This window comes from Thalassophryne amazonica, chromosome 13 (assembly GCF_902500255.1).
Source record: "Thalassophryne amazonica chromosome 13, fThaAma1.1, whole genome shotgun sequence".
NCBI classification, from domain to species: Eukaryota; Metazoa; Chordata; class Actinopteri; order Batrachoidiformes; family Batrachoididae; genus Thalassophryne; species Thalassophryne amazonica.
Genome location: NC_047115.1, coordinates 22,545,798 through 22,573,541, shown reverse-complemented (window position 1 = coordinate 22,573,541; position 27,744 = coordinate 22,545,798). Strand labels below are relative to the sequence as shown.

Below are 27,744 nucleotides of genomic sequence, written 5' to 3'. Positions count from 1 at the left end.
TGACAGAGCCAGACTTCACTCACCGCAACTTATCATCTTTTCGACATCCTCCTAGTGGGCGGAGCTTGTGGATATTACCTGCATTTTATTCGGTGGCATTGTCTCTCAACCTGATGATTACGGTGGCACTGAAGTGTTCGTCACATTAAAAAAAGTATGGTGGCCCCGAAGGGTTAATCACAACATTGCAGAAACACAACTAAATAGAAAGCAGGATGCATGTTCTATCATCAAAACAGCATAACATTTTGGAAAACAGGGCATTTTTCCCCCCTCATCGTCTAGAAACTGTGCATGTGCGCGCATCTGTGTCTTCCTGTCTGTCTGTGTTCATATGTACTTGATATCTTCACTTTGTGTTAGAGGTGAGCGATACCGGGAATTTTGGTATTGATCCGATACCAAGTAAACAGAGGCCCAGTATCGCCGATATCAATACAGATACTAATACTTTTTCATATTTAAGCATCATAGATCCAAAGGATCCAAAAGACCTAGGATAGAATTTCGCCAAACATTGTACGTGACAACAAAATACTTTATCACAAAATCAACATTTTTGCTAAAAAAAATATCAGTCAACACAACTTAAAACAAAATCTCATGAGGTAGAGGGCTGACAAACCACAATGCAAGGGTGCGCTGCTCCGTGTTGTGTGACACAGAGTAGACTTTGATGAATCTGTGTGTGCAGCAGTCAGTGTGTGCAGGAGAGAAAAAAGATTGAGTATCGATCTTTTTACGCAAGGATTGTTCAATATCAATACCAGCGTTGGTATTGATATTATCGATATTGGGATCGATTCGCCCACCTCTACTTTGTGTATCAAGGTGAAACTTGGTACACAAAGTGTCTGAAACCTTGTGTATGTGAGAAATCCACAAGGTCTTTGTGGATCGTGCTCAAGACTTGCACTATTTTGAGTTTGGACACGGCAGCGTCAAGTGGGTTAAACCAGGACCAGATGTACCTGGTTAAATGTTTAACAAAAGCAAGGCAATTCTGCTGAAACGGAATTACAATCAGTGCAAAAAATTATGGCCAGATTTTTCTGTACTTGTAATTACGTTACTGTGGAATTGCCCAGTAGTCAAGAGCTGACTGTCCTGACTATAAAATAACCACCAGGGGGAGCCATTTTTCGTCTTTGATGTCTTCACTATGGGCAAAGCAAGAAAGAGAGGAACCATGTGTTCTGTCTGTCTTGTTAATCTTTCTGACAACCAATGCCAGCTTCAGTTCAAGCCATTCCACTTCCAAAAATGTATCATTCTCTCTCTCTCTCTCTCTCTCACTTCATCTCCTTTCTTCTGTCCTCAAATCTCAGTGTCATGCACCTGCACCATGCCTCAAACTAACACAATGAAGTTCAGACAACACCTGTGCGGTTGTCTGAAATCGACAAGGAGCTCATGTGGAGACACGTTTTTCCACCCAGATAGACAGACAGACAGGGAAAAGTGGAGAAAGGAGGGAGGAGGGGTTAGATAAGGCAAGAATGCAAAAATAGATGGATCAAATAAAAAACACACATGCACACACAAAGTAAAGATTGCTGCAGAGAGGGCTGGAAGAAGAATACGTACATCATCACAGGAGCTGCAGAGAATAAGGGAGCTGGCACAAAAGAGAACACAAACGAGGGAATATCAGTGGAGAAAAATACGGGTGTCAGAAGACCCCGGTAAGACTTTATAGTCAAGGGAATAGGAAGTGATTTTTTAAAACTGCAATAACATCTTCAACTACGCTGAATCTGAATCTTCACAGTGTTTCTTCTTAGGGTGGAAATGACTGGTAGTTACAGAGCGTGCAACTTCATTTCCTGCTGCATGACTGGAATGACTGAAAATATCTGCAATTATCATATATGCTGCACAAAGAAAGGCGCATGTATGACACAGAGCGTGCATGTAAAATGTTTATTTTATTTATTTATCACCTCAAATGCTAATTTAGAGTAGATACCTTTGAGATAGATTAGTTTAGCAGGAGGTATGTGCGTAAAACCAGCGCTGATTTATTCTGGAAATGTTCCTGATTTGCTTCTTGCAGTGACTTGGTTGTCCCAGCCATGACCCCGCGTATGACCTTTGCCCTGTTTGCCCTCCTGGTTCTTCACAGTTGCACCGCCATGGTGAGTCTTTGAGTGTATACTTTCCAGGATGCATCAAAGAACTGAGTTTCCAAATTAATTAATCAAACTGCAAAAAACATCAGATTTACTCTTGATTATACACTCCCAAAAATGTTTCACAGGCTTAGTTGATAGAACTTAAATTGTTAAGTAATTTCAGCATTAAAAAATAAGGTTTTTGTGTATTCATGTTTTAGTAAGTTGATAAGTTCACAAAACAAACACAAACAAAAAAAAATCACAAAATTAAGGTAACAATTTGCATGGATAATTCTGAGTAGAATGAGGTTAAAATAAGGAAGTTAGAATAATTTCAATGAAATATGTTGGTTATCTAATAACACTAATAGCTTTTGATTAAGTAGGTTCAACTTAATTAACCTTGAGAACAAAGCAAATCAAGTGTACTAAACTGCTTAACTAAATGCTTTGCTCATGGTGTTTTACTCAACAGTGGCTGAGTTAGAATTAATTAAGGAAGATCCGTCCAAATTGTTACCTTAATATTTTTTAGGTTGAGCAGTGGATTTTACAGTGTGATACAGGTGATTATGATGACTGATTTGATGTGCAGTGGTGGACATAAATTTATCTACAAAAAAACCTTTCAAACATCATTTTTCCCTACATTTTATCAAACAGTATATGTGTTTATAGACAATAAAGTTATTTTAAAATAATACTTACAGCATAACTTTATTTCCCTTTTTGTTGAATTTGTCAAGACCAAAACTGATAGAATGTTTTGTAAAAGCTTCTGAATGACTAATTGGCATAATCTGGAGTTAATTGAGGAACATTAAAACATTTTTTAAAAAGCTAAAAATATATGTTTTCAGTTGATCACCAAGAAAAAAGTTAAGCCTTTGTTTTCATGTTAGAGGAAGTCATTAATGCAAAACTGTGTTCGACAGTATTTTGGGTCATGGTGATGGAGCTCTGTCTTACAGGTGGTCAATCTGATGGCGTTCTTCAGTTCTTTGGTTGTGAGATCCTGAGGTTCTGTTGGATAGGTCTGGTCAGGTCTGGGACCATGTACAAATGTCACGCATCACCACTAGTGCAGCAGATAAGTGAAACAATCATGCAAATGGTGATAAAAGCATCAAATTCAGCAGAAATACTCCTTAGACACTCCTCTTTTGAAAAAAACGATTGGCCACTTGACTTTTCAATCGGTGGTCAGGTAGGGGTTAATTGAAGAATTACACAGAGGTCAAAATTAAAAGATGCTCCAATCATATTGAAAATTATTCCACATTATTTGCCTGATCATAAAGATTCCAAAAAGGTATAGTTTGGACTATCTGTGACTGAATTCTATGGAGTTACGGGATAAAAACAGCAAGAATGGTGACAATGATCAGTTTCGTTTTGTACAGGGGTCAAAAGTTAAAGATCCTCCAATTTTGGTAAAAAGTGATGCAAATTATTGGTTGAGCTAATAGGATTAATAAATGGAATAGTTTTGACAGTGTTGAATGTTTGGTCTCCAAAGTAAACGTCAAACAAGGTCTACGTCTATTGGATTCTATGACATGTGACATATGTTACCACGTAACGTGATAAGTAAGGATGATACATGCTCCAAACTATTCCTTTTCAAAACCGTGTTAACTCAACCAATAATTTGCATCACTTTTTACCAAAATTGGAGCAACTTTAACTTTTGACCCCAAAATGACACTGACCTTTGTCACCATTCTTGAAGTTTCTATCCCGTAACTCCATAGAATTCAGTCACAGATAGTCCAAACTATACCTTTTTAGAATCTTTATGATCAGGCAAATAATGTGGAATATTTTTCAATATGATTGGAGCATCTTTTAATTTTGACCTCTGTGTAATTCTTCAATTGATCCCTACCTGACCACCGATTGAAAAGTCAAGTGGCCAATCGTTTTTTTTTCAAAAGAGGAGTGAGTATTTCTGCTGAATATGATGCTTTTATCACCATTTGCATGATTGTTTCACTTATCTGCTGCACTAGTAACAAACGAGACAGGTTCAAAAAAGAAACACTTTTATATCTAAAAACGCTGTTTCTATAACCAGTTAATACAGCTGAAGTGATTTATAAGACCTCCTACGGAGATGTTAGCATCCTAACTAGCAATAAAGGAGTTTTACTGTGGAACACCTGACACTGAAACAAATCAAGTATGATGTAAAAACTCATAGTGGCAGTATCAGGTTTTTCCATCCTGTACATTAAACATTTTGCACATTAACATCCCACATGGATATCAAGTGACAAAAAACAACTGCTTGTCACACCGAAAATCAATAAATCTGGATCGCCTCTTCCACGTTCTCCACACAGGTGAAGTCCGCTGTCCCTGCCGCCAGTCAGCACCATTAGACTGCAGTCCTCGGAAAAATAAATAAATAAAAAGAGAAAATTTAGTTCGCATGCTCTTCTGTGGCTGGCACAGCATGTTTTGCATGCGTGTACAGAAGGATTGTGCGTTCACAGCCGGGCCATGCATAAAACTGAGTTCCATTAGATGGCACAGCTCATTGGTGGCAGGACAGGATGCACAGGCATTGTTACCCTTTGGAGGCACTCAGATAAAAATAAAATAAGAATGAAGCCAGAGTGTTGACATGGTCCATCCAGCACGCATGCACAGCGGGTGGCCACCGGCCAGCAGCATTAAACTTAATTTCCACTTCTCTCCACAGAAAAATAAATCAATAAACACAGTTAATCCAGTTCATGCAGCTCATTTGTCCAGCCCAGTATGCGTGCACATCAAGTGTGCACCGACCATTAGCATTAAACTTAATTTCCACTTCTGTCCTCAGAAAAATAAATAAATAAACACTGTGAATCTGGTTCGTGTATCGTGTGTGTCCGGCCCAGTGTGCGTCCACATTGAGTGTCCACCAACCAGGAGCATTAAACTTAATTTCCACTTCTTTCCTCAGAAAAATAAATAAATAAATCAATTTCTTATATGGCTGTGATGCTACGCGCGATCTGATTGGCTGATCAGTCAGATATTTTTCCATATCAGACCAGTTTCCATGACAGTATTTTCTTTACAAATCAGAAGCTAAAAATGTGATTAGAAAAAGCAAGTTTGACATGAACATACTCCATAAATATCTAAAAAGCATCTGAAAAAACACAGATTGAAAGCTTACCAGCTAACAACTGGACCATCTGTTAGCAAGTTCCTGCTCTGCTCTGGTGTTCTGTCGGGACACCGACCATCAGCTCGAAGGTGAGCTCAGCTCAGCTCCAGAGCTCTGAAATGAGCAGAGGAGGTAAAATCATTCTTTCTTTTTTTTTGGAGGTGAACTTCACCACCTCAAGCGACGTGTGGCCGCTGCCCCGCGACTGACACAAGGGGACGGTGAATGGCTGCAAACCTCATGCCGAACTGTGTGAATTTCCTCGTGGATGGCGTTCGCAGGCTGTCGCAGCCCAATGAGACACTATCCTAAAGATTCTCTGAAGAGACCTGGCACCAAACACCTCCAGCCATTGACTTTGATCACTGGTTACAAGTGATCAAAGTCCAAGTCTCATAACAGTACATTAAGACAGGAAACACCAAGACCCAGAAGACTTGGACCTTCGTTCTGCTGCAAACATATCAGCGTTGCTGAGCACCTCTTTGTCCAATGACCTCACAGCGTCATGAGTTCTTCCCAGGCGTCTCTTGATCTCAAAGGCTGAAGACCCAGAGACATAAACGACTTAACAAACATCTTGTTTAGTAAAATGGAATATGCACATTTGGGGATAATTGAGTTTGAAAGATTTTAGCCTAATTGTATGTAAAACAATATCTCCCCAGCTGCTGGTGTTAAATATCTTTTGGGGGGTTTAAAAGAGAGGGGTGTATTGCACCTGTTTCTCATCTAGGGCAGAGGTTCAGGGCAGATGTGTGGCTGGCACCAACTACAAAGTTCGTAGAAATATTGTTTTTGGGCTATGTGATGGATAAAAAGTCATCCTCTCTGTAGTTATGACGGATGTTTACATTTATTCATCATAACTTTGTGTAGCTGACCTCTTTTTGTCGATGACTAAATGTAGGATGTGGTGTATGACACGGGTGTGTTTGTGTGTGTGTTTGTCAGAGAGTCAGAGCCCAGCGGAAACAAAGACAAGCCGAGGAGCGCCTCAGACCCTATTTTGGCAGAGTCGAACCTGGTGAGGTTTTATGGACTGAAGAGGAAGAATACTGTTCTGACTTTATATCACACTGAGCCACAGATATTTGCATAATGACAAAGATTTTGTAACTTTAGCTATTTTTTACAGCATATTTGAGTTGAAAGCAAATGGTGAATATGAACTTATACTGTATTACACTGACTGTGTGCAGTAATTTGTTGGTGCCAAATCAAATGAACGAAACAGGAATTATATGTTTTGTGTGTGATCCCCAGTTTTTTTAAGGATCAGAAATAATTGGACAGTTGGTTGCTGAGCTTCTTATCAGCCTGGTGTGTGTTATAACCTCATTACGTCATTAACAAGCCAACACCCAGAAGATCTAAAGTTAATTTCAAATTATACATCTCCCCTAGAGTTCGGTTTAATCACACTGTGGTAAATACAGTTTTGGGGCTCCTTGACTTAATTAATTATTATTCCAATTAAGGGTCATTGAGGACCTGGAGCCCATCCCAGTGGACATTAGGTGAGAGGCACGGTACAACCTGGGCAGGACAGGTCCCAGTCTGTCACAGAGCTAATTAATGAATGAATTTGTTGTTATTATTATTATTATTATATCATAATAGGAAGAATTCAGAAGCGTCTGGTTTACACATCCTTCACACTCCCCAAATCACACATTTCTTTTTTTCTCTCCTCACTTTTCCCCCTCAAACTTAGAATTACTTAGTTACTACAAAATAATACCCGTGTACATTAACGACTATGGCAATCTGCCATTTGACCCCAGTGTCCTTGACCTTCACCCAAATGATTAGCCTTTGGCTGACCTTGCCAGAGCTGTTTTGGAATCCACTTAAGAGTATTCCACATTTGATCCAAATGTGGTTGGAAATTAAATTCCTCAACCTTGGCGTTTCACCAAAATGAATACTTTAAAGACAATTTCAGAGTGAACTTTCACTGACATACCAAGTTTGTAGAAATCAGCAAAAGGACCTTGGAAGAGTAGGCCAACAAACAGACAGGCGGACATACCCATAACGCTATTGATCAACCTTTAGCAAAACTGACCTCAGAGCCCCCGCCACAAATTGAACCTTAATAAGTCAAGTCAGCTCTGGGCATATGTGCTGGTTCTGCGCTTCGCCACATCTACAACACCACAGAACTGCCTTGGATCCTGGAAGGCAACTACCTTGGAAGTTGCCGTCATGGGCAATTCCAGAACCTATATGTCTGCCAAGACTGATGGATATTGGAGTGAAAAATCTACAATTTGTCTTTTGACTTCAATGAACCAGATCCCGGTGAGTAACCTTTTGTAAATTTGATCTCACCTGGGCAATTTCAGAATCCACTTTCATATATGTTTCAAGCTTGATGGACACCAGAGTTTAAAAAAAATCTAAATTTGACCCTGACAGTGTTGGGTTTTACCAAACTAAACACTTTAAGGACAATTGTTGGATTGCCCATCATTCACATATCACGTTTGATAGAAATCAGTCAAGAACCAGGTGAAGGGGAACAAACACACAAACAAACTTTATCAAATTATCATGTAATTTCTATGCTTCTCTGTGGTAGTTTGCGGTCTTTAATTAGCAGTCCCATGCGAGACAAATTAATGTTGACCATCTTATCTTGAACAACTGCACTTTGTGTTAAAATGCAAACAAACTCCAAAGCAGAAGCATTTTAATGCAGATGTTTGTGCACGTCTCAGAAAAGCTCTGTGAGCTCCTGAAGTGCCACAGTCCAGTGGGATCTTGGTGCCAGGTGGTTCCAGAAAATCAAGTTCTTGTCCCAAAGTGTGTGTGTCCTCAGTACTGCCCACGGTAAAAAACACATCACCCAACCAACATCTGCAATTTGAAGAAATGATATTGCCATTTCATTCTTTGATGATATAGTTGTAAAGTAAAAACTGTCATTGAGTTTGCAAATTAAACTGCAGCCTTCCTTAGAGTGAAATGAAGGTTTTACAATGCAGCCATAAAATGTTGCAGTTTACTGCATCCAACTGTGCAATTCCTTATGTTCACTCATCAAATACATTTTTGCATGTGGGCACTGACTGTTACATTCAGGCAGAGGGCACCAGTGTGCAGTGTTCTGGGAAAAACATATGGCAACGAGTGCTTGCTGCATAAAGAAGCCTGCAGAAAGAGGCATCGCACTGCTTTGGCTCACACAGGACCCTGTCACGGTAAACACAACCACAATTTGATACTACAAACTATTTCCATGAGTCTACCAACTGATGCCCTTCTTGATTAGTGGCCAAGGCGAGCTGCACTGAGGAGGAGTTAGGCCAGTTTCCATACCGCCTGCTGGACTGGTTTCTGCTCCTCAGTCGTATGGGAGAGTCCTACACACCTGCTGCACCACCCCAGAGCTGCCTGAACCACACCCAGAGGGTCCAGCTAGCACAGGTAGCTCAAACTTTACACTTGAAGTGAATAAGGTCAAAATGGGGCCATATGCTAACATCTGCCAGACATAGAGATCAGGCATATGAGCAGTCATCAAGAACAAATCACACACAAGCACTGGTGGCCTTGGTGGCCACCAGACCGCAGCTTTATAAATGAAAGAACCGACAAACAAGCTCGACCTCACCTGCTCCTAATTTCCATCATGCATGTATGTCACAGTGGAGACTCACTGTAATGAAATGGAATGGCTGATACATGAAATACCCAGTTCACAGAAACAACCTCTGACAAACTAAAACTGATCCAATTCATGGTTAAGAGTTAGAGATGGGATCAGGGCTACAGATTAGGTTAGATATTAGAGATATGATAAGGGCTCAGTGATAACGTTTGGGGTTCGAGATCGGGTCAGGTCTTTAGAGATAGGATTAGATGTAAACAATATGGTCAAAGGTTAGAGATAAGGTTAGGACTTAGGGATAGTGTTGCGACTTAGAGAAAGTGACAGGAGTGAGAGATAGGATCTGAGGTTAAAGATAAGGTTGGGATTAGAGTTAGTGTAGGGGTTAGAGATAGGGTTAGGATTAGAGATATGGTTTAACATTAGAGATAGGTTTTGGGGTGAAAGTTGGGGTTAGGGTTTAGAGATGAGGTTAGAGTTTAGAGATGAGGTTAAGGATTAGAAATAGGATAGGGGTTAGAGATAGGATCCAGAGTTAGGGATAGGGTTGGGATTAGAGATATGGTTTAACATTAGAGATAGGTTTTGGGGTGAAAATTGGGGTTGGGGTTTAGAGATGAGATTAGGGGTTAGAGATAGGGATAGGGGTTAGAGATAGGGATAGACGTGAGAGATAGGGATAGGTGTGAGAGATAGGATCCAGAGTTCAGAATCAGAATCGGAATCAGAAGAAGTTTATTGCCATTGCCAATGAACAGGATTCACAGACTAGGAATTTGCTTCGGTACAGTTGGGGATAGGGTTGAGATTATAGATATAGTTTAACATTATTAGAGATAGGTTTCGTGGTGAAAGTTGGGTTTAGGGTTTAGAGACGAGGTTAGGCGTTAGAGATAGGGTTAGGATTTAGAGCTAGATGTTAGCATTAGAGTTAAGTGTTAGGACATATTTCTACTTACTGATTTTTGGTGGGGGGGCTTTATTGGTGCACGTCTGGCAGGACATGACATCAGTGCATGTGTCGTGGAGTGGGTGTCATGTAAAAAGTGTGTGTCTCAGGTAGCATGCGAGGCAGCACTCAGACCCTTGGCCATGCATGTGATTATTCTTTGCAGCAAAACCCAATATGACCAGCAGGTGGCACACAGGTCTATGGTATATTATATAAGCAAAACAAAATTGTTTTTTAGATTGAATTAATAGTATTTGTCTGCAGAGCCAGAAGCTGTTTGTTTATGGCTGCACGTGTATGGCTACATTCTCAGGCCGCACGCTGTTTCTTCTACTGACGTTGATTCAGAGCATTTCTTTAGAGACTGCACCACCTACCTGTGATTCAAGAGTGTGACTTGCTATTTTCAAATTTGATTTCACTCCATATATACTTACAATTTAACTAAATCAATTAGTACATCTCTAGAGCCTATAAGGCTGCACTTTCAGGAACACATAGTATTGCACAAAAAGTAATACTTCAGGTCCTACATATAATTGTAACAGTTAAATGTACCCAAAACATTTTTAAAAAGTTAAGCATTTAAAGGTTTATTCCACCCAAAATATTTCTTATTAATAAAAAAATATATAAAAACTTTGTTTCATGCATTGGGACAAAACATGTAGCAATATAATGTTATAATCAGGTAAATTAATAATGTAATCATATGGTGTGGTCACTGTGTTGTCTTGATCTACAACAGGACAGTTTGAAAGTTTTGAACAAGGTGATAAACAAAGACAATGCTGGAGACAGATATTTAGATTTATTTTTAAATTATTAAACCAAAATAAAAGCTTAAAACACAGAGACACACACAGACACACACACACACACGCTGATCCAAAATGCCAGAAGAGTAGCATGTCTAGAAACAGGCTCAGCATTAATATATCCGATAAACTCGCCATCTTTCACTTTCATGGGCCTAATAATTTTCATTTGTAACAGTTCATGCCAATGTACCCCCTTTTTAAGTGAGCCCCACCTAACACCAGAATTGACGTCCTTCTTTCTTTAATTCTGTGTCCAGCCGTCTGCACTGCAAAAATTGTCCCTCTCAAAATAAGATAAGTAATCTGAAATCTAACCAAATTGTCTTGTATTAAGCAAATAAATCTGCCAGTGGGGTAAGAAAAATTTCCATGGTCAGAATTCTCAAAATTCGCAAAGTGTCTGGGCACTGAATAATGAAAATGTACCTTAAAACTAGACAGAATTCTTATTTTAAGATTAGCCTCAAGGAAAACAATCTTGTTCCTTTGCTTGAGTGATTTGAAATCCATTGCCTTTCCTTGTAACTGGTTAAATACAGCTTGATATTAGGTGGAAAAACTTATCAAGGAAAAGTGAGATACATTTGTCCAAAATAAGACTTTATTTTCTTGTGTAAAAAAATGCTTGACAAGATTATTTTTCTGTTTCAACAAAAATGAAGTCAAATTTTCCTTAAACAAGTCTATTTTTACTTTCTTAGATATCAGTTTTTGCAGTGTGCCAAATTCGTCCACTTCACTGGAAACAACTGACAGACAAGAAAAGCTCAGCTGCTTTGAGAAAAATACTGGTAAAATTTAAGAGTTCATTTAGTAAGTAACACTGTTACTTCTAGGTAATAACAACTTCGATTAGTAAACATTTTAAAAGATTATTGTGCATTGTTTAATCTAAAAAACCACAAATTTTACCCTTACATTTGATGGTAAAGTGGCCCACAGAAGTACATTTGGTGGTCCACATATTTAACTGGTTGTCACCAACTCTAATGCACAAATGACGAAATTCGAAGTGTATATAATCTACAGTTATAAGTTGTTATGGAGAAATATTAATTTATTGTCTCAGGTTTAACTCATAAAACTAGGGAGGGGTGTTACTTCAAAAAATTTGGAAATCTATAAATGTTTGCATGGAATATGGAAATATACATGGAATAAACCATAGCAGGATAAATTTTGGGTCATTTGGTTCCAAAAAACGATATGGATGGACTGTTTGAAAATTTCAAAAGCTTGTGTCGTATATGTAATGTTGACGTAGAAAACCACTCTGTTGCTTATAATTAGTTCATTGTGGCCATGTCATTCTGTACATGTGATGATTATACTCAACTGATGTTCCTGAAATAAGAACTACATAGATTCTGTTTGTTACAACTGATTGTAACATATGTACTGAAATTAGTTGTTTTTTTTGTCAATTACTCTTAAAAAAAACACCAGATAGGCTTATTATTACTATAGAAGTTGAATATAAACTTGGGGTCAAGCAACATTTGGAGCCAAATTTCAAGTTTCTAGGTGCAGCGGTTCTCAAGATATGACATTTTCGTCAATATTTTTGTTGATTTTTGAACCAGATAGCTTCACTGGCTCCGTCCATATGGGTTTTTGGAACCAAATGACCCAAAATGTATCCTGCTATGGTTTATTCCGTGTATATTTCCATATTCCATGCAAACTTTTATAGATTTCCAAATTTTTTGAAATAACACCGCTCCCTAATAAAACAGAGTCGCTACTCACGTCGTGGCCGTCTGTCTATAAACAATGTTCTGAATCGACGTCAGTAGAAGAAGCGTGCGGCCTGAAAGTGCAGCCGTAAACAAACAGCCTCTGGCTCTGCAGAGACACCCTACTCGAATGAACTGGCGCATCAACATTCATCAAACTTTATTTCATTTATCCTCATTATACTCCCTTTTAATTGGAGATGTACAACATGATAGCGTGTATTGTTTTTGAGTTGTCTTGTTAACAAACTGGAGGTGATGGATTAATTTATCTATCTGCACGCTCACAGCATAAAGGAGAGATGATTAAAAACATGACATATGATACTATTATGTCAGTGTATGAAATCAATATCCATAACAAAATGGCTTGCTAAAGAACTAGAACCAGAAAAAATACCCAGTGTTCATTCGTATTGCACGTAATGTAATAGGGAACCGCATCTGCACCAGACACCATCATGACCCAAGTACACAACTAAAATCAATGTTAACAACGTACTGTAATGGATAACTTTTCATGCTGCTTGTGTTGTGGTAATCCACTGAATGAGACTCTCAAGAAGAACACATATAAATAGGATTTAGTCAATAATCACTAAATTATTTAATATATGAGTGAACTATATGGTAAGTTAATATCCTCTTGTCAGCTATTTTGATCTATTGGCCTTTTTTCAAGTCAGAGGAAACTCACTCTACTACATGTCGAATGGTGTCATCTGTCTTGAAATGTTGTTTTTATTATCAGAAATTAGAAGAATTCTCTATGGTTTCTATTGTTTTAATCATAAAATATTTGAGTGAGATGTGTGGTATAATGGGCAAGCATTCACACACTCAATAGCCACATCATTGGATACACCAGTCCAACTGTTCAATTCATCCAGTATCTAATCAGCGAGTAATGTGGCAGTAACTTAACACCTGTAAATCTGCTCAAAAGGATCTGCCAAAGTTCAAACAAAGAATCAGAATGGGGAATAAAAATGAACTAAGTGACTTTGAATGTGGTGTGGTTAGTGGTGCCAGTTGGGCTGGATTGAGGGTTTATTTGTTTGGTTGTTTTTTTTTTTGTTTTTTTTTGCAAACTGTTGATCTACCTGGATTTTCAAACACAAACATCTCCATGATCTACAGAGAATGGCCCAAATAAGAAGATGTTAGGGGTCAAAGATAGGCTACACTGGTTAGAGCTGATACAAAAGAAGCAGTAACTCAGTTAATCGCATGTTAAAACTGTCAGGATGGGCGGCTGCCTGGCACCCAGAGCGGCTGGATCCGCAAAGCAGACTCCCAGACTAGGCTTAGGTGTGAGAGAAATCATGGTCTTTATTCCAGGCTCTGGTACGGTACACATGTGATCAGTCAGCAGAGCAGAGGTACAATCAGCGTCAGGCAGATATGCAGTCATGGAAAAGCAGGGTTCAGTGGTACGAGCAAACAAAGTCATCGGAGAGGAGGCAAGAGGTGTGGTCGAGGAGAACAGAGCAAAAACATGGTACAAAATCAGGGCTGAATACAGAAGGCTAGAGTGTGTACAAGGATGGCAAACTGGCAGGGGAGTGATGGCTGGTAGGTGTTTAAATAAGGCAGGTGTTAACTAGGTGCATGTGAGAACAATCTAGAAAGGAAGCGTGGCTGGTGGACAAAGAGCATACATGGGCAAGATAGTGAGGAAGGGAGTGCACAAAGTGGAGTGATGTCAGATACCAAGATGCGAGAACAGGTGCCAAGAGTGTGAGGGAATGGAAACCCTAAACAGGCTGAATCAAAGTGAAAGACAAGACACGAGGCAGGTGCAGTGATGAGAAGTGAGAACATAATCAGATATAAGTGAGGGACGAAGACATAATGGCAGGTGCAGGGCGTGGAATGAACCTAATCAAAAGGGAATAAGGGCAAGCTGAGAACAGAGCTAATAACAGAATAGAAAAACAGGACTTAGAATCAGGCATGAAAAGGCAAACCATGATATAATAAGTACAAAAGAAAAACTAGGACTGATCAGAAAATAGAAAATCAATACTAAAGCAAAACCAGACAGGCCTAATTAACAGAAAGCAAAATCAGATATTAAAGTATAACAGAAAACAACAGAAATGAGAACAGCAAAAACCTGGCAGAACAAACTAGAATGGAACTGAACAATGGCCAAAGTATGAAAGTAACAAAGAAACAAAGTGGCAAAGCAAAAATGGAACATAAAATAAACACATGATGAAAATAACTAATAACACAAAGCAGGAGCAGATGGTGATGAAAAGAAAGGAGGAAAAATGGAATTGAGACCTGGATCTGGTTGAAACCTGACAAAAATCAAAATATGCAGAACAGCAATTCTGAACACAACATGTTTAACCTTGTAGCAAATTAACATGTTTCCAGCACCTTTTTGAATGTACTCCACAAATATTGTAGGTTGTTCTAAAAGCAAAAGGTGGTTCAAATCAGTACTAACAAGGTGTACCTAATGAAATGGCCAGTGTGGATGAATGTAGTCACTAATTTAAATATTAAGCATTTACATATTAATGCTGTGTCTAGAGATAGGCCATTTTGACATCATGAGACCGAATTCTAAGTATCTGCATAATCTGTGCAGATGCTTCTTAATGTTGTGTGAAAGTGTAGTGACACGGACCCACAACAGGGGGCGCAAAGTGCAACGGTAATTGAAAATATATTTACAAACAGAACAGATGAAATTATTAAGAATGGGATCTTCATGACAGATATTAGCGACCATTTACCAATTTTTTCAATATTTAAATATAAAAATAGGTACAACAAAAAAACTGATATAAACTTTAAAAGAGATAAGTCAGTAAAAGCCTTAGAGGCATTAAAATATGACCTTAAAAATCAAAACTGGGAAGAAGTTTATGTCAGTGATGTTAATGTAGCATATAACTCATTTATGAAAATATTGATGAAATCATACAATAAAAATTGTAAATTAATTGAAATTAGTAAGAAAAGAGTAAATAAACCATGGCTGACAAAGGGAATAAAAAATGCTTGTGCAAAGAAAAACTATTTATACAGGTGCTTTTTAAAATTGCAAACAAAGGAATCAGAACATAAATACAAAAAATATAAAAATAAACTATTAACAATAATTAGGAAACAAAAAAAAGATTATTACAGTGAAAAACTAAATAAGAGTAAAGATAATATGAGGGTAACATGGGGAATTATAAAAAGTGTGATTGATAGTGATGGAACTAAAGAAACTATTCCAAATTACTTTGTTAAGGAAAATAAAGAGATATATGATATAAAAGAAGTTGCAAATGGGTTTAATGATTATTTTTCAAATGTAGGGTCAAGTCTGGTGGGAAATAAACCAATAATAGAAGATAAATTATGTACATTGGTAAATACGGTCAATAGTATTTTCCTGGACAATGTGGAAAAAGATGAAATAAGAAATATTGTAAAAAACTGTGTAAGCAAAAGATCAACTGACCATGAAGATTTAGACATGATGACTGTAAAAAGTACAATAGAAATTGTTATTGAACCATTTACTTATATTTGTAATCTGTCTCTGTCAAGTGGGGTTTTTCCAGATGAAATGAAAATTGCTAAGGTAGTCCCATTATATAAAAATGGAGACAAACATAATTTTTCTAATTACAGGCCAGTATCATTGCTTCCACAGTTTTCTAAAATTATGGAAAAAGTTTTTGTAACAAGATTGGATAAATTTATTGAGAAACATCATATTTTAAATAATGCTCAGTATGGATTCAGAACAAAACATTCGACAGCTATGGCAATTATGGAACTAATAGAGAAAATATCAACAACAATAGATAATAAGGATTATTTTGTAAGTATTTTTATTGACCTGAAAAAGGCTTTTGATGTTATAGACCACTCAAGATTGCTCCACAAGTTACAACAATATGGAATAAGAGGTGTTGCACATCAGTGGGTAAAAAGCTACTTAGAAAATAGAAAACAGTTTGTTCAGATAAATAATACCAAATCAGAATTGTGTAACATTATTTATGGAGTACCACAAGGATCGGTACTTGGACCCAAACTGTTTATTTTGTATATCAATGATTTTGTGAATGTATCCAATGTGCTTGGCAGCATTTTATTTGCTGATGATACAACGCTGTTTTACTCTGGATCAGATATACAGGAAGTAGCACAAGTGATAAATACAGAGTTGGAAAAAGTTAAACATTGGTTTGATATAAACAGATTGTCACTAAATATTAATAAGACAAATTTCATATTGTTTAATGATAGAGCGAAAGAAAATAATGTGTCATTACAAATAGATGGAATGGATATACAAAGGGTAAAAGAAATGAAATTTTTAGGAGTCATGATTGATGAAGATCTTACATGGAAGTCACACATAAATTACATAAAAGGAAAAATAGCGAAAGCCATTGCTGTTTTGCATAAAGTAAAATATTCATTAAATAGTTATGGTTTATTAACATTGTACAATTCATTGATTGTCCCATATTTAACTTACTGTGTAGAAATCTGGGGATCAACATATACAACCTATATACAACCTTTATTTATTTTGCAGAAAAGAGCTTTAAAAGTGATTAGTAACAGTGGTTTTAGAGATCCATCTAATCCATTGTTTATTAAGTATAGGGTACTTAAATTTCATGATTTAGTTGATTTGAAAATATTACAAACGATGTACCAAGTTAATAAAAATACTTTACCAACAAACATTCAAAATATGTTTGAAAAAAGAGTAAGTAGTTATAAATTGAAAGGAATAGAAGTCTTTAAAAAACCAAGATTTAGAACCAAAGTAAAGGAAAGGAGTATTGCAGTAAATGGTGTCAAATTATGGAACAATCTTAATAAAGAAATTAAAGAATTAAGGTTGCTTAAATTATTTAAAAAACATATTAAATTAGATGTATTAAGTAAGTATGAAACTATGAAGTAAGTCAGTGGGCTGCAAGAAAGTCAAAAAAAAAAAAGTAAACTGTTAATAATGTTTGGAGTGTCTTAAGTTTAAATGTAACCTGTCAGTGATGTATTCTATTAATTTCTGGTCATAATTATGAAATGGGTCAGTGGTATGTGACAAGTTAAAGAAATGCAATCTGTTAAATAATGTTGACTATGATGCTGTATATTGAAAGATTGTATTGTTAAAAGGGGCAGAAATCATAAGACTTGTTCTTCTTTCTGCTCCTTTTCATTCTGGTATTGTGGTGCTTTTGTTTATTGCTTTTCTGTTTTTCTTTTAAATGAATGAAATAAATATTAAAAAGAAAAGAAAAAAGAAAGAAATGAACGGTCAATGGAAATAAAGAGTAACACTTTTAATGTTGTGAAATGTGCACAACAGATACAGATACAATTCAATACTACAGTCAATTTGTATAGTTGGTGTCGTGTGGGCAGGCTCGAGGATAGGAGACGCCTGTCCAGATAAGAGTCGGGACCCACACGATTTCCACCGCCAACGGATCTGGAACACACCGGAGCCGCCAAGTCCCGAGTCACCAGGTGGCCACCGTCTCCAGCTGTCAGATCGGGTACTGTTGGCAGGAAGCAGAAACAGTCAAGGGTGGGTGTGTGCACACACCCAGCAAACAGTCAGCAGAGTTCTGATAATGAAGGGAGAAAAACACCACCTCCCACTTCTCACAATATCACAGTCGTGCAGATCCTGATTTCACTTAACAGCTGAGGAGTGGAAACGCCAACTCCTCCTGACCAGCTGTAAGTTTACTGAAACGTCTGCAAACTCAGAATATAAAGTACAGCTTTTCGAGCTTAGCAGCAAAGTACGTTGCAACAATAAGCTTAGCTGAAACTGACAAAGACGGCTGAGAGTTTACCTGAGTACCTAAAGAAGATTTCTCGGCAGGGGTGTGGTGTCTTCTCCAGGCTTTTATGGATGGCTAGATGAGATGATGAAGGACAGCTGTCAGGGTCCCTGGCGGCGAACTGCGCCCTCTGGTGCCTGAAGCCCGTCTACAGGCAGAGCGCCCTCTGGTGTTGGCCAGCAGTACCTCCTCTTCGGGTGGCCCACACAACACTTACGAGGTCTGTCCATAAAGTATAGGTCTGTCCATAAAGTATAGGATTTTGAGGTGATACTGTCGCTTTAAGGAAAAACACCTCCGTTGGAAGCCTTAAGGACAAGTTGGAACATGTCCAGCTGTTAAACAATTTCTCATATACTCACTCCACTGAAAGCCATCAAAAGCCGCCTGGATTTTACAAATGGTTATCAACACGGAGGTGTTTTTCCTGTGCCGCCGCACCGCACCGGCTGCGTCCCGACGCGCGGACCCGTCCGCACGTCTTTCATTAAAAAAATCTCCTTTAACAGTGGAATATCCGGATAAAATGCTGAAACCGACTTCTTCTGAAACGTCTCTGTTCTCTCATGACGTCCTGGATCAATAGAGCCTGAAATGTGGAGGTTTTCAGCTTGAAACAGGCTGATGATGGCGCCTGAGAGCGCTGCGCGACGTCTCGCACCGTGGGAAGTCCTTAAAGCGACAGTATCACCTCAAAATCTCTCATCAGCCGTTAAAATTTTCACTGAAAACCAGCTTAATTTTTCGAACCGTGTCCACTTCGATGTGTCTCACAGGTTTAGAAAAAAGTTTGATCAAACAAAGCGCCAGTCTCTCAGCAACTTCTCAGACAAAGGAATTCCGACGAGGGGCTGGACGACTCCTCCCACAAGGAGTGCTCACAGGCGAATGACGTCACCGACAGGCGTGGAAAAACTCACGCATGCGCACGAGGGTTCAAGCATGTCTGACGTTAAAACATATGAATGAAATCCATATAGTTTTTGAAAAAAATAAAAAGGACCAATACTTTATGGACAGACCTCGTACATTCATAAGGCCAGTTCTTGAACAATCCCGAAAGTGATAAAAGAAAAACATAACTCCCAGTGTTAAAGAAAGAGATAAATCAAAGCAATTCAAATCAAACCAGGCTCTGCAAAATGTAATGTGCATCAGAATGTGACGTTATTTCACTTGGTAATTTTCTGAGCCATTGATACTGAGGTGATGGCTCCTTACAACCACAACCCTTTTTTCCACCTGTAGCTATAAATGGAAAGAAGCTGCTGCTTGCTACACTCCCTTTTGGAAGGGGAGGAGCAGGAAGCTGAAATAATGTAATCTTTTTGTCTCACAGTGCAGGCATGTCACACAGAGTGCAGACGGGCTCAGTGGCTGTGTCTCACACAACATGTAGATTGATATTTTTAAAAGGATTATAAAATGAGCTGTTTCCGTCATGGGTCACGTTTTGATGTTTGGGTTTAATCTCCACATTGTCCTCTCTCTGGTGTTGTTTCCCCTGTGTTGTTACTGTTCTCCATGTTATTTGGTTAATTATCCCTCATTGTTAATAGTCTGCTCTGCATTAAGTTTCATTATTCTCTGGCCTGGTCCCTGCTTCCTCTTTCTCTCTCTGGTCTCGGGCTCCCTTTTGTGTCCTGTTTCTGCACTAGCCCACATGTGTCCTCAGCTGCTATCAATGGCAATCTTCTCATTTGTGTCCAATTAGTAATCCCACATCTGAACATAGTTGGCATTTTCTGTCGTACTATATTAGTGTCTTCCTCTGTTGCATTCTTTGCTAGATTGTTAAACATTTTCCATGTTATTTATACCCTCTCTCATCAAGTTCCATGTTATTGCCTTCCTGTTACAGTCCTTTGCTGGTGTTCTGTGCCTGCCATTTTGGACTTGTTTTGTAAGAAAGCCTCTTGTTACAGAACCGTGCCTGTTTTTGGAAAACCCTCTGTTGCCTCCCTGTGAAAGACTGTCATGAGTTTTGACTGATCACTCATGTTTCTGACCTCTGTTTGTATCCTGTATTACTGTTCAGCCTGTCCCATCATGGACACTTGTTTTTTGTTTGTTTTTTTCTAGACTAATTTCTATTACTGGAAATAAAGGGGGAAAAAAACCTTTGGACTTAATCATATGGTTCGTTCTCTACACTGGGGCCATCTCATTATACTCACCATTACAGTTTCAGACCTAAATTTTGCAAATGATGTTGATAGGTTTGTCACTATTAAACATGTTTATCCAAGAACAACATTTCTTTCCAGAACATTTAGATCGGCACTGAAATGTACGGTTATGCCAAATATGAAAAGATCAGTTCTGGGTATTGAGTTGCAATTTTAGCTCACTTCACAATAACTGGAATAGGAGCATTTCAGTTCCAACTTTTTCTGCCACAGTGAGTGATAACTCTGGTTATGTCAGCTCTGATATGTGGGGTATATTTCCAAATATCATTTGCACCTTTCTGTGTCTCTTTAGCACAGCTTTGCCACGTTGGATAGGAACAAGGATGGTACGTTGAGCCGCAGGGACCTGAGGAAGCTGCGTTATAAGAGGATGCCGCTGGAGCAGTGTGCTACACCATTCTTTCAGTAAATTCCACTAAAATGTCACCTTCAACAGCCACAGGAGTCATTTGAGAATTTTAGCTGTGGATTTATTTAATATGGGTTGACTCATATTTGATCAAATTCAATAGTGACCTGTGTTTTGCCGATCCATGACTATATATGCTTTTAAATAAGTTGATGATATCTTATTAACTGTAGCATCAATAAAGATGTGGACACCTGTTTAGAATAGAATTTCCAGACAACGCAATTCAATGCCTTGTAGAAATCTGACCTTGGATCCCACTGACAGTGACTTTCACCCATATGATTGACCTTTGGCTGTTCTTGCCAGAGCAATTCAAGAACCCACCTACATATGTGGCAACTTTGATCCTAATCAGAATCAGATTGTATGAATGCACATACAAGGAAGTTGACTTTGTACTTTCTTTGCTTACCTTTTAATAGGCATACATAGACACCAGCAAAAAACAGACACAAGTAGAGATAAAAGAACATAAATAGGCACAATTAAAACATAAACAGACATGCACAAACATGGACCACAAATAACAATAAACAGTATATTAGGAATACAGAAAGCCTATATACACACAGTTACTGTATATAGATACTATTTACATTTTGTTTACATAGTGTGTGTTTGTGCAAAGGATCCCAGTGACCTTTCCTAAAACAAATACTTTCCACGGTGGCCCTTGGTCCATGTACCATATTTGGTCTAAACTGGCCAAAGATCCTGGGAGGAGAAAGTCAACAAACAGACAGACACATGACCTTGACATTAACCCCAAAGGTCAGCAAATTTCACCTTGCCTTGACCATTTTAGGACCCAGAAACAAAAAATGAACCTTTGACCTCAATGAAATTGATGTTCACCCATATAACTGACTTTTGTCTGATCCTGCCAGGGCAACTCAAGGACCCACCAGCATACGAGTATGTGTACCAAGTTTAATCCTAATCTAGTTTAAAATCAGATTTGTTGACTTCAACCCTAATGACCATGATCTTTGCTAAAATGAACCCTTTAAGTGCTTTTTCAGTGTAAACTGGACCTTAATCCACATACCAAATTAGGTGGAAATCAGACAAAGCATCTGGTAGGAATAGGTCAACTAATACACAGACAGACATGACCTTAACCTTAAAGACTGACCTTGGGCAAGTTTGACCTTGCCGTGGCAAGCTTGGCCCATGAACCTGTTTGCCACATTTGCTGCAAATCAAAGTGTGTGTGTGGGGGGGGGGGGGGGGGGGATCAAAGTTTTGACTGCTGACATCTGACCTTTGCCTAAACAAACCCTTTAAGGGCAAATACAGAGTTAACCTTCTTGCATTTGCAGTTCTGGGACCCACCAACATGCACATGACATTTTGTGCAAATTGGAATGAGGGAAAAGCCAAAAATTAAAATGTTGACCTCTGACCCTAATGACCTTGACCTTTGCTGAAACAAACTCTTTGAGGAGAATTGCAGGACTGACCTTCATCCACATACTGCGTTTGGTGGAAATCAGACAAAGGACGTGGGGGGAGCGTTGGAACAAACACATTGTTGTATGATGCTGATTGTGTTCATCACATCATGTCGGTGCTTCTCTCTACTGTGATGTTTCTGTTTCAGGTTAATTACTGAAACACCACGGGTTAAAAACTGCCACACTGCCATGACATTCACCCCCACGTTTTGAACAAATTGCACCTCCCACCATGCTGTTCTCTCTGCATGTTGTCCATCCATTCTCCATGCCAATCCCTGCTTCCTGTTTCATCCTCCCCTCCTGTCTTTCTGCCTATCTCCTTCTCTTTCACTCATCCATCTCCCGCTTTTCCATTCTGTTATCCCAGCCCCCCCCCCGGTCTGCATAGACAGGTTTTGTGGGAGTAGGGCTGACTGTCAATGTCAAGCCATTCCCACCAATGATAATGTTTATTACCTGCTGTGTCTCCCGCTGATCGTGGATTAGCACAAATTGAAGGAATACCCTTCAGATAGAACGCCGCAGGCTGAGCTGAAAGTCAACGACTGTCTGCGAACCTCATTGCAGTCGTTCCCACAGTCTGTGCATGTCGATACATCACGCTGGGCTTGTGTTTGCATGCTTATATCTGCATGCGTAATGCGTTTGCACGGGATTTACACCAGCTAATGAATGCAGGCAGATCACATGTCTGTGCATCATTGCATCATCAGTCTGTGAGGTCACACGTGTTGTATGTTGCTGTGATTGCAGGTCATGTGACCACAACAGGAACAAGAAGGTGACACTGCAAGAGTGGACGGCTTGTCTGGTAGATCGATCAGAGGACTGGTTCTACCGTTTCATGTGTGAGTCAAAACCAGTTTTTGTCATGCTGCTGTAATTCCCCTGGTTATAAAAATAAGATGTTCAAAATATAAGTATAATCATAAAAATGATTTATTGTCAAACTGAAGAAGTTCAAAAGGTCTGATCCTTACAAACTAAATTCATGCTCAATCATAATTATACTAATTTACTGTTATTTCCTGCTAACTAAACATCAGTCCAGAATAGAAGAGCCACCTGCTGGATGGTGCATGGCTAATGGATGCATGGTGGATTAGGAGCAGGTGTAGGTGTCAGTGATAGAGACAGATATCTTCCTCACAGAAATCTATGAAATTTCTGATTGATTAATATGCGTTACTTTGTAGAACTCAAACAAAATGCCCATGGTTGAGCTAGGTACACAGTGAATGGGGTCTGTGAGAGCGAGTGAGAGTTTCTGCACATACTGACAGCAAACAAACAGTTACATTCCTAAACTCAAATACCAAGATTATACCTCCACACAACCCTGCAGACAGGATTTTATATGAATTTAGTAATAAAAGAAAAAGGGAGTGATGGAGATGGTTGCGGTAGATACATAGTGAATGGGATCTGTAAGAGAGAGAGAGAGATTTCATGCAGAATTTAATAAATGAAACAAACATATTAAAACTGGTATTATTATTGGTGGTGCTATTAAAAATGTGTATTTCTAGCCTGGGACTGATGAGATTAATTGAGTTAAAAACATCTGGAGCCTATCCCAGGAATCATGGGGTGTGAGGCAGGGTACATCATGGACAGGACACCAGTCTATCTATCTATCTATCTATCTATAGATAGATAGATAGATACATACGTGTGTGTGTGCGTGTATATAGCTTCAATCTGAACTTGCCTGACAGAGACTTGCATTTTTTTCCTTTCTGTAGTTACATTTTAAATCTGTATTCAGACCACATTTTGCATCCACATGCACAACATCTTGTCAGACCAAATCCATGTATCCAACAACCACTGTGCGGTGCATAGTACGAGCAAAAACTCCCATATTTATGAGTGATGTATACACAAACACCATATATTATAGATAACATGATGGTATTACTTTGCAACCATTAATGTTTAATCCTGTTGCACATCACTGTCGTTTGTGACAGAAAAACAGTTGACTTGCTTTTAGACACAAGTGATATTATGAGCCATACAATACACAATGAAAGTGAATTGAAAACAACTATGAAACAAAATAAGAGTAAACACAGAAAACACACAAAGAAAAACCTTGGCTTGTTGGTGCAATGCTTCACCTCAGGATGCTTTGGTTTCCACTGTGTGCTCTGACAGGCTGGCTCTAATCCTTTAATATGCCAGAAATCCTTTCACTTACATCCGTTTCCTCGATACCACAACGCTGTGCACATGGTGCACTCCAGTTTAAACAGATGGTCAGTTTCTACTCTGATTGGTTGATATCAAGTTTAGACTACAGTACACCCATGAATAATCCAAGCGCCCAGGTTTGTCCCAGGATTTCCCACTGCTTAAATAGCAAAGTGCACAGACCTTGATATCATCTACTGTTAGAATAGGACCCTCAGTCTCTCCCAACACTATATTTAAAGATATGTATATACGAGGTCTGTTAGAAAAGTATCGGACCTTTTTATTTTTTTCAAAAACCTGATGGATTTGAATCATGTGTGCTTGCATGAGCCAACCTTGAACCTTTGTGCGCATGCGTGCATTTTTTCATGCCTGTCGATTGCGTCATTTGCTTGTAAGCAGCTTTTGTGTGCGGATGGGTGTAGTCTCTCATCAGATTTTCTTTGCAAGGAAATGGCGGAACGACTGGAGCAGCGTGACTGCATCAAATTTTGCTAGAAACTGGGCGACAGCCAGGTGGAAACCATTCGGATTATTCAGACGGCTTTCGGTGACGATGCTATGGGCATCACACAGATTAAGGAGTGGTACAACCGGTTTAAAGACGTCTGCACAATGGTGGAGAGAGAGCCACGCTCCGGGCGGCCATCAACATGCTGAAATGACCTGCTAACGGAGGTCATGAAAGCTGCTAATGGAGCAAATGCGCCACTGTGTTGAAGTCTCACAGGACATGTTGTGACATGCTCACCTCTTCCACAATTTCTCGGATAGTCACACGACTGAAAAGCCACCGAAAGCCGTCTGAATCTTCCGAATGGTGGAAGAGCTTGGCATGTCAACAACATGTCCTGTGAGGCTTCAACACGGTGGCGCGTTTGCTCCGTTAGCAGCTTTGTGCTGAAGCCATCGGCATGAATTTCGCTGCAACTCTTTTCATGACCAAATCTTCTGTTACAGTGGAATGTGCCGAAAAAGTGCTGATGTCCACCTCTTCCGTAATTTCTTGGATAGTCACACAACGGTCCCACATCACCACAGCGGTGTCATCAACCATTTTCCTTGCAAAGAAAAAATGACGAGAGACTCCACCCATCCTCACACAAAGGCTGCTTACAAGCAAATGACGCAATCGACAGGCGTGAAAAAATTCACACATGCGCATAAAAGTTCAAGGTTGGCTCATGCAAGCACACGTGATTCAAATCCATCATGTTTTTGAAAAAAATAAAAAGGTCCGATACTTTTCTAACAGACCTCATACACACGACAAAATGCAATGAACAAACTGCCGACATTATATTTCATTTTCAATTCTCAGTCATTTACATCACATAGCATCAAAATAGCATTATTTTTCTCTGGTTTATCTGCAGCAATGAGAATGGGCTCCCGGAAGCTGTGTCCTACAACTGTCGGACGTGACCTCTGACATGATAGCAATCGTCATCTCCTGATTTTTGACAACATAGGGGAAGAGTTGCCGCTGTTATGAACCGGTGCTTCCTCCATTATAAATAAGTGAGTCATCTCTAAATATAAAAAGCTGCTTCTCTGTGCAAATAAATGGCCCAAATAAATAAAAGACTGACCTCGCATTTTATTAATTACAGCCGTGTGTGAGTTTGCATTGGAAATAATTATGAAGGATCAAAATGATGCAAGTTTTCCTTATGACTCTACAGAGAAAAAGTGCACAGCTGCAGAGCAAAAGGAGAAACCCTGTGATTGAAACCAAGTGAATGAAGCACAAAGTCTGTTTTGAAAAGACGGGAGGAAGTAATGCACTGTAAGTGGGACTTGAGAGTAATGGAGTAATGCATAAAAAATGGATCAGAAATGGGAGAAGGACTGAGAACATAGAGTGCAGAGGGGGAGGTGAGGCGTGTAAAATGGAGAGGAAATGAAGGGAACAAAAAGGCTGCAAAAAATGTTTGACTTCTGTCAACAATCTAATGACTGTGAAGACTTGTGCCTGTACTCAATGCTCTGTACTCTATGCTGCTCTTAAAGCTCTCGCTGTGTGTGAAACGGTGCTGATGTTGGTGGTGCACGATCGATAAGAGGATATGTGTGTACTGGGGTGGCTGCTTTGGTACGACTGGTTTTTCCTCAACTAATTAGCCTTTAAATGTATTATGCCTGAAGGAAGAGCCAGAAAAAAAATAGGGAACAGAGATATTTCAGAATTCAATATGAGATGTGAGGCGGGTGATTATTTGGTCATTTAAAATAAAAATAATAAATAAATAAATAATGCTTCCCTCCAGGGCTGTGGGCAGTATTATTTATGTAGATTTTCATTAATTTATTTATATTTTCCAGGGTGGGGGCACCTTTTTATAGTTTGGGAAACATGTTGAAATACTGTTTATTTTCTGAATCCATTTGTTTTCTCTTTCTTTAAAGGTTCTGTGAAACAATGGCTCGATTACTTAAAGTTTTCATTTCGTGTTTGTTATTTTAGAAAAGTGTCACTTTTTAAGTAAGTGAACAAAAACAATGATTCATGTTGGGAAGCAATTTGTTTAATGTTTGGATTATTTCAAAATTAATCATTTTCTGAAGCAGTGGATTCATTTACTGTTTTGAGTATTTCACAACAGATCATTGCCTAAAGCAACTGTTTAATTTACGCCTTTGAACATTTTAAACTTTTATGAAGTGCTGCTATTTAGTACTTTGAAGATTTAGAAAAAGTTAAGCATTTTGTTCAATATCTGGTAAACTTTCTGTTTTTAGCAGTTTGAAACAATGAATTGTTTTCCTGCAGAATTGTTTCATTGACTATTTTTGTCTATTTGTAAAAGTAAATCGTTTTCTGAAGCAATTCTTGTTCTACTCTTTTGAAGATTTGAAAACATTCATTCATCTTCAACCACTTTTCCGGGTGCAGGTCACAGGGGCAACAGCTCCAGCAGGGGACCCCAGACTTTCCTTTCCCGTGCCACATTGACCACCTCTGACTGGGGGATCCTGAGGCGTTCCCAGTGTGGCTAGTGTGGAGATATAATCTCTCTACCTAGTCCTGGGTCTTCCCCGGGGTCTCCTCCCAGATGGACGTGCCTGGAACACCTCCCTAGGGAGGTGCCCAGGAGGCATCCTTACCAGATGCCCGAACAACCTCAGCTGGCTCCTTTCAACATGAAGGAGCAGCGGCTCTACTCCGAGCTCCCCAAGGATAGCCGAACTTCTCACCCTATCTCTAAGGGAGTCCAGTCACCCTCCTGAGGAAGCCC

General features: G+C 39.0%; 1 protein-coding gene across 1 annotated transcript; it reads left to right on the top strand.

The window, feature by feature from the left end:
* Positions 1–1,746: 1,746 nt before the first annotated feature.
* LOC117523154 (SPARC) lies at positions 1,747–26,204 on the top strand. Its single transcript, XM_034184591.1, has 8 exons — positions 1,747–2,138; positions 6,235–6,307; positions 8,007–8,118; positions 8,371–8,489; positions 8,561–8,715; positions 20,727–20,839; positions 23,060–23,154; positions 25,882–26,204. Exons 1-8 carry the CDS (start codon positions 2,076–2,078, stop codon positions 25,935–25,937), a joined length of 786 nt encoding a protein of 261 aa, XP_034040482.1. The 5' UTR covers positions 1,747–2,075; the 3' UTR covers positions 25,938–26,204.
* Positions 26,205–27,744: the final 1,540 nt, after the last annotated feature.